Raw genomic sequence first — 8,845 nt, forward strand, 5'->3', positions numbered from 1 at the left:
ATTTTCAACCCAGAGTCTCATATCCAGCCAAATTAAGCTTCATAAACGAAGAAAAAATAAAATTTTTCGCAAACAAGCAAGCATTCAGAGATTTCATCACCACCAGGCCTGCTTTACAAGAGCTTCTGAAAGAAATGCTATACACAGAAAGGAACAACCAGTATCAGTCAGCCCAAAAACTTACCAAAAGGTAAAGAGTAGCTCCATAATGAAGAATCTATATCAACTAATGGGCAAAATAGCCAGCTAGCATTAAATGACAATATTAAACTCACAAATATCAATATTAATCCTAAATTTAAATGGATTAAATGCCCCAATCAAAGACACAGACAGGCAAATTGAATAAAAAGTGAAAATCCATCGGTTCACTGTAATCCAGATCCATCTCATAAGTAAGGACACACAAAGACTCAAAACAAAGGGTTGGTGGAAGACTTACCAATCAAATGGAGAAAAAAAAAAGCAAAAACAGGAGTTGTAACTTTTGTCTCTGACAAAATAGACTTTAATAGTAACAAGGACTAAAAGAAACAAACAAGGACATTACATAATGGTAAAAGGATCAATGCAACAACAGGAGTCAACGACCATAAATATATATGCACCCAATATAGGAACACCCAGATACATAAGACAAGTTCTCAATGACTTATAAAGAGACTTGGACTCCTGCACAATAATAGCGGGAGACTTCGACACCACATTGTTAATATTCGACAGATCAACAAGATAGAAAATTAACAGGGACATCTATGATTTGAACTCAGACCTGGAACAAGTAAACTCAGTGAATATTTATAAAATTCCTCACCCCAGGTCCACAGAACATACATTTTTCTCAGTATCGCATTATACCTATTTTGAAAGTGACAACATAATTGGAAGTAATTCACTCTTCAGCATTTGCATAGCACTTCACAGACTTAAATGAAATATTGGTTAGCTGTTTGTTTGTTATTTTCTTCCCTTATTCCTTCCTGTCTCTGCTGTTAAGCACAATTATCGGCATAAAAGAAGTTTTTAATACCTATTTTCAGATTGCATTCCAGCCTGGGCAATAGAGCAAAACTCCTGTTCTCTCTCCCCCTTTCTGTCTTTCAAAAAAAAAAACTACTATATGGTTATATGGAAGGATTATATAAATCAGCACTAAATGTGTCAGTACAGCTCCAACTACAATACCTATATGATTATATAGAAAGATTATATGGAACTAAGTATGATTATACATATAAGCTAAATATAGTAAGCAGTGAGTTATGCTTCAGGCACTAATTGTGCCTGGGGTCTGCACAGTTCTTCTTCGGTGCCCATGGTGGGTGTTACCCACACACACAAAAAAATGTTGAGATAATCCTTTAAAATAATTTTCCAGAATTAATTTCTTCCATCAGTAATATAGTGAGAAAAAAAAAGGAAGAGGAGTGACTAGCATATGTATCTATCTATTTATAGGTTCTTCAGAATATGGTGCATTGTGCAGATTTGAGCAACCCAACAAAGCCTCTCCAACTGTACCGCCAGTGGACAGACCGGATAATGGAGGAGTTCTTCCGCCAAGGAGACCGAGAGAGGGAACGTGGCATGGAGATAAGCCCCATGTGTGATAAGCACAATGCGTCTGTGGAAAAATCACAGGTAATACATGAGATGTACAGCTTTCAGAGAGAACAGAGCCACCGCTTTAGCATTTGGTTACTTTGTATCACCTATGATAGTATTTTATTGGATTTTTAAAATTACTTTTTTTTGACACTGAGTTTCACCTTAGTATTTATGATCTAAAAAACTTTCATTCTTAGGACTTACATTCATATAGTCATATATCTAAGAGCACATTTATCATGACTATATTCATTTAATATATTTATATACATACAGCACATGGCATTACTTCAGTTATCTGGATTCACCTACAAATTGAGATTCTAAAATAAGCCCTACCATGTCAACAACTGGAAAATTTTTTATGCTACAAACATGCTCTTTAACCAAGGGTTCTAGAAGCTAATTTTGACCAGCTAGTAACAATATTTTATATGGTCTGTTGTTGAAAATAGTGATAATTTTACCAAACTAAGCTTAGTTGTCTTCTGTTAAGTGTTTTATTTGTGGGTCATGATCTAGTTAAGCTTTTCCATTATTTCTTGGTCCCAAGTCCTCTCCTCATATTGGATTTTTTTCTTAACTAGGTGGGCTTCATAGACTATATTGTTCATCCCCTCTGGGAGACTTGGGCAGACCTCGTCCACCCTGACGCCCAGGACATTTTGGACACTTTGGAGGACAATCGTGAATGGTACCAGAGCACAATCCCTCAGAGCCCCTCTCCTGCACCTGATGACCCGGAGGAGGGCCGGCAGGGTCAAACTGAGAAATTCCAGTTTGAACTAACTTTAGAGGAAGATGGCGAGTCAGACACGGAAAAGGACAGTGGCAGTCAAGTGGAAGAAGACACTAGCTGCAGTGACTCCAAGACTCTTTGTACTCAAGACTCAGAGTCTACTGAAATTCCCCTCGATGAACAGGTTGAAGAGGAGGCAGTAGGGGAAGAAGAGGAAAGCCAGCCCGAAGCCTGTGTCATAGATGATCGCTCTCCTGACACGTAACAGTGCAAAAACTTTCATGCCTTTTTTTTTTCAGTAGAAAAATTGTTTCCAAAGTGCATGTCACATGCCACAACCACGGTCACACCTCACTGTCATCTGCCAGGACGTTTGTTGAACAAAACTGACCTTGACTACTCAGTCTGGCGCTCAGGAATATCGTAATCAGTTTTTTCACCTCCATATCATCAGAGCAAGGTGGACATCTTCATGAACAGCATTTTAACAAGATTTCAGCTTGGTAGAGCTGACAAAGCAGATAAAATGTACTCCAAATTATTTTCAAGAGAGTGTGGCTCATCAGGTGGCCCAAAAGTTGATTGGATTTGGGGTTTCTGTTTTTTTGTTTGCAATATTTTCAGAAGAAAAGCATTGCACAGGGTGAACTTAATGGACGAAGCAACAAATATGTCAAGAACAGGACACAGCACGAATCTGTTACCAGTAGGAGGAGGATGAGCCACAGAAACTGCATAATTTTCTAATTTCAAGTCTTCCTGATACATGACTGAATAGTGTGGTTCAGTGAGCTGCACTGACCTCTACATTTTGTATGATATGTAAAACAGATTTTTTTGTAGAGCTTACTTTTATTATTAAATGTATTGAGGTATTATATTTAAAAAAACTACGTTCAGAACTTCATCTGCCACTGGTTATTTTTTTCTAAGGAGTAACTTGCAAGTTTTCAGTACAAATCTGTGCTACACTGGATAAAAATCTAATTTACGAATTTTACTTGCACCTTATAGTTCATAGCAATTAACTGATTTGTAGTGATTCATTGTTTTATATATCAATGACTTCCATATTTTAAATAGAAAAACAAGTTTATGTTGCAGGAAGCCCTTTTTGTAAGTATTTAGTTACTTTGCATTTTGTTTGTTTCACTCTTTCCAGATAAGCAGAGTTGCTCTTCACCAATGTTTTTCTTCACAGTGTGCAATGTAACTATTTGTTCTATAATATTTTAATGTGTGTTACATCAAATGTGTCTTAAGCTTCATGCAAACTCAGTCATCAGTTGGTGTTGTCTGAAGCCAGTGGGAGATATATAAATACCCAGTAGCTAAAATGGTCAGTCTTTTTTAGATGTTTCCCTACTTAGTGTCTTCTAATAACATTTTGCTGTGTCACAGACATGCATTTCACAAGTGCGTGTCTTTCTAATAATCCGCACATTTCATGCTCATTTTTATTGTTTTTATAGCCAGCTACAGTAAGAAAAGGGGTTTTCCCCTCGTGCTGCTTTATAATTTAGTGTGTGTTTGAACCTCCGTCCATGGTTGCTAGAAGTTTTGTCAAATATATCACCACCATTGTGACAGGTGAAAAGAAACAGTGAAATTAGGGTTAACATTCATTTCAACCATGAGGTTGTATATCATGACTAGCTTTTACTCTTGGTTTACAGAGAAAAGTTAACAACAGCTAACTAGGCAGTTTTTAAGAATATTAACAATATATTAACAAACACCAATACAATGAATCCTCCTTGGTTTCAATGATTTCACCATGGGATTAAGAACTGTATCAGGAACATCCCTGAGAGATGGTTTTAAGTGTTGCAAGTACTCTTCCTTAATGGACAGCCACATAACATGTAGGAATTGCTTTATTACTTATTCTCGATTCATAAGCATATCTTGCAGAGGGGAACTACTTCTTTAAACACATGGAGGGAAAGAAGATGATGCCACTGGCAGCAGAGGGTTGGTACTATGATACATCCTAAAATATTAGATTGGTAAAAATTCTGCTTAAATAAAAAATTAGAGATCACTCTTGGCTGATTCCAGCACCAGGAACTATATTACAGTTTTAGATATTAATTCCCAATGTTTACTGGATTATAGCAGTTAGCATCATGGGACATTTTTGACTTTATTCCCATGTCAGGTCTTTTTTTTTTTTTTTAAGATGGAGTCTCGCTCTGTCACCCAGACTGGGTACAATGGCGTGATCTCGGCTCACTGCAACCTCCACTTCCCGGGTTCAAGTGATTCTCCTGCCTCAGCCTCCCAAGTAGCTGGGATTACAGGTGCCCACCACTGTGCCTGGCTAATTTTTGTATTTTTAGTAGAGACAGGGTTTCACCATGTTAGTCAGGCTGGTCTCAAACTCCTGACCTCAGGTGATCCACCTGCCCTGGCCTCACAAAGTGCTGGGATTACAGGTGTGAGCCACCATGCCTGGCCCTCTCCTGTCAGTCTTAATAAAGTATTTACCTTCTCTCTGAAGACCTTACAGCCCAAATAATCATGTCTCACGTTGATACTGAAAAATTGTGATGGAGGTCAAAGTGGGTATCTGACAAATGGAAAATCAAATATTTAGGAAGAATTACCACCCTGAAAAGCATTTATATTTGGAACTTCTCAAGAAGCCTTCTGGGGACTGAAAACTAAGTCATCAGCCAGGGAAATGACTCAAGCTGAAGAGAATCCCCATTTCAGTCCCCTGAGATCTAGCTGATGCTTAGATCCTTTGAAATAAAAATTATGTCTTTATAACTCTGATCTTTTACATAGGGCAGAATAGGAATCAACTAGCTAATTATAAGGTTTCTAATCTCTTTCCTCTATAAAGATCAGACAGTACTCTTTCAAATAAAGATGTATGTTTGACCAAGTAGTTTCACAACACTTGGGAACTTGTTTCTCTTTTAATTTTATTTGTCCCTGAGTGAGGTCTAGAAAGAAAGGCAGAGTCTAGAGTTTATTCCTCTTTCTAAAACATTCTCATTCCCTCTCCCTCCCTACACGTAGTATTTCCCCCACAGAGTGCCTAGAATCTTAATAATGAATAAAATGAAAAGCAGCAATATGTCATTAACAAATCCAGACCTGAAAGGGTAAAGGGTTTATAACTGCACTAATAAAGAGAGGCTTTTTTTTTCCAGTTTGTTGGTTTTTAATGGTTCCATGTTGTAAAGATACCCACTAATGGACAATCAATTTGCAGAAAAGGCTAAATATCCAAGAGACAGGGACTAATGCACTGTACAATCTGCTTCCCTTGTGTTTAGTTCTCGCCAAAGTATGCTTCAGAAATACACACTGCTTTAAAAAAGAATCTCCTTTTACGAGTGGCTTTACATTTCCTAAAATGCCATAAGAAAATACAATATCTGGGTACTGTATGGGGAAAAAAATGTCCAAGTTTGCGTATAACCAGTGCATTTCAGCTTGCAAGTTACTGAACACAATAATGCTGTTTTTGTTTTATATCAGCTAAAATTCACAAGAAAATAATGTAGATAGAACAAATTACAGACAAGGAAAGAAAAAACTTGAATGAAATGGATTTTACAGAAAGCTTTATGATAATTTTTGAATGCATTATTTATTTTTTGTGCCATGCATTTTTTTTCTCACCAAATGACCTTACCTGTAATACAGTCTTGTTTGTCTGTTTACAACCATGTATTTATTGCAATGTACATACTGTAATGTTAATTGTAAATTATCAGTTCTTATTAAAACATCATCCCATGATGGGATGGTGTTGATATATTTGGAAACTCTTGGTGAGAGAATGAATGGTGTGTATACATACTCTGTACATTTTTCTTTTCTCCTGTAATATAGTCTTGTCACCTTAGAGCTTGTTTATGGAAGATTCAAGAAAACTATAAAATACATAAAGATATATAAGTTTAAAAAAACATAGCTGCAGGTCTTTGGTCCCAGGGCTGTGCCTTAACTTTAACCAATATTTTCTTCTGTTTTGCTGCATTTGAAAGGGTAACGGTGGAGCAAGGGCTGGGCATTTTACATCCAGGCTTTTAATTGATTAGAATTCTGCCAATAGCTGGATTTTACAAAACCACAGACAACCTCTGAAAGATTCTGAGACCCTTCCGAGACATAACCTCTTAAGTACTTCTTGCCAGGGAGTGGCACTGCATGTGTGATGCTTGTTTGCTGCCTGTGGATCAGGAGCTACATCAGCTACTTGCATTTGATTATTTCCTTTTTTTTTTAAACTCAGAAACACAACTGGGGAAATATATTCCTTCCCAGTGATTATAAACAATCTTTTTTTAAAAGTCTTTTTGGCTTCTAGAGCTCATAGGAAAATGAACTGGATTTGAAATTCGAGCCAGAGCTTACTCGTGTTGGTTAGTTATCTGTTCATCAGCTTCCTGACATGTTAAGAGAATATACTAAAAAGAAAATACATTTTTCAACCTTCAATTTTCTTCCACTAAGATAAACCAAATTTCCTTATATATATGTAAACCCATCTATTTAAACACAAAGTTGTGTCTGATGCCAGTTTACATAGCATAAAGCATTCACCATCCTCTAAGATTTGTTTCAGCAAAACTTACATTGCTTTAGAATTTTAAGATTTAACCTTGTACAATGGCCAGCCCCTGAAAGCGGGAAAAATTTATTATAATGTATAATATGGAAGCATCCTCCCACTGCTTGCCCAGCCCTTCAATCATGTGGCTTTTCGGTGAAAGGAAAGATTCTTTTTCTAGGAAAAATGAGCCTCTTATTTTATTTTATTTTTTGACACAAACTGTAGATTTTAGCAGCCCTGGCCCAAAGGATTTGATTACTTTTGTTTTAAACAGTACAAAGGGGACACTATAATTACAAAAATATCCTTAACTGATTTGAGTTGTTTTTATTTCTTTGGATATGTTTTCAGAGTGGTAAATTGTGTGTGAGAATTACAAATGATGATTCTTTTAGTGGTTTCTTAGCCTCTCTTACAGCCCACGGGGATAGTACTGTACATCAATACCTTCATATGAAATTTTTATATGCAATGAAAATAAAAGCATGGGTTGATTCTGCCTATTTAAGACTCGATCTTTTACAAATAAAAGATTATTCACTTTAAATTATAGTTCAATCAGCACATTTCCAAGGATAATGAACATGGTTGAAATGAAAGGAGAATAGTGACATCATAAGTTAGCACTGATATTCATAACCAAATGAAGCCAACTTGAGTAATTTTGCTACATTAAAAATTACCAAAATTACCTAGATGGCCTATAAAATTAAGCATAGTATTTTTTAAATAAGCTTTGGAAGGGGCCTTCAATTACTTAATTTAATACTCTGGGATATTGAAAATTATCATTTAAGCATTCAACAATTATTTATTGGTTACCTATTCTGCAAACTACAAGGTTTTAAGGACTCAACAATAAGTAAATGAGACACAGTGTTTGCTTTCATGGAACTTAACAGTCTAGAGGGGACAAAGTCATTACACGATTCAATACTCATAATTATGTGGTCAGTACAATGAGAAGCTCACTGTGGTGAATAAGCAGGAACCTGAATTTGATCTATTCTGGAGAGCCAGGGAAGGCTTCCTTCAGGCCTTGAGAAAGTGATTTGTGGCTGATTTCTGAAGGATTGTAAGAGGTAACTAGGGGAAGAAGTTGATAGGAAGAGGAAGGGGATCCAGACAGGAAAGATTTGCAAAGACCTTGAGGCATAAATGAGCTTGAGACATCCCAGGAAATGTAGGGAAAGCGAGAAGGAGGATAGCCAGGGCCTGAGTGGCAGAGCCATTGCTAACTGTCCCCCACTCTGTAGCTTCCTCCTCATTACCCTGCTCAATTTTCTTTATAACACTTCTCACGGGTTGATATACACATCTGTTTTTGTTGTCTGTCTCTCCCACCAGAACACAGGTCCATGACAGCAAGATCTTTGCTTACCAATGTATCACTAGCACTTAAAACTATGCCTGGTACACAGTAGGTTCTTAATATGTGTTGAATATAGCCACCAAATTGATATTGGATATAATTCAGATTGATAAGATATTTTGAGATATTAAAGAGTTTTTAACTTGATACCATAAAAACTTGTTTGTTTCTTGTTTTTGAGCTTACTAAGATCCTGGATAAAGAGTTAAGAGTTTCCTACTTCTTTGCTATCTAAAAACTCTGTTTGCTTATTCCTCACAAATTCTTTTTTCTAAATGACAAAACAATCCATTTGTCATGATAATGAGAGTAAAGAAATCAGCACAAATTTAATCCCCAGATAATCCCCAAACCGTACCGGTAGAATAAGGGTAGTTAAACAGAGTATCTATGCTAAGCCGCTTCAGCATATCCTCCTGCCACAACAGTCATGGTAAGCCAAGAGATGCCCAATGTGTGCCTTCCTGGGTATAATTGTTTTAAACTCACGCTCCCTTCCCCAAAGCCATGACTCCAAAGTGAGACTATGGAAATAAAGAAGAAACTCTCT

General features: G+C 36.7%; 1 protein-coding gene across 17 annotated transcripts in view; it reads left to right on the forward strand.

The window, feature by feature from the left end:
* PDE4D (phosphodiesterase 4D) overlaps nucleotides 1-7,426 on the forward strand; it is a 1,594,380-nt gene extending 1,586,954 nt beyond the window's left edge. For all 17 annotated transcript variants that reach the window (XM_078365479.1, XM_078365477.1, XM_078365476.1 and 14 more), the window contains 2 exons: nucleotides 1,459-1,641; nucleotides 2,196-7,426. In XM_078365479.1, the coding sequence (XP_078221605.1) occupies nucleotides 1,459-1,641; nucleotides 2,196-2,612 (600 nt within the window). In that variant the 3' untranslated portion in view covers nucleotides 2,613-7,426. The remainder of the gene's footprint in view (nucleotides 1-1,458; nucleotides 1,642-2,195) is intronic.
* The last annotated feature ends 1,419 nt before the right edge of the window (nucleotides 7,427-8,845 follow it).

The sequence above is a fragment of the Callithrix jacchus genome, chromosome 2 (assembly GCF_049354715.1).
Source record: "Callithrix jacchus isolate 240 chromosome 2, calJac240_pri, whole genome shotgun sequence".
Lineage (NCBI taxonomy): Eukaryota > Metazoa > Chordata > Mammalia > Primates > Cebidae > Callithrix > Callithrix jacchus.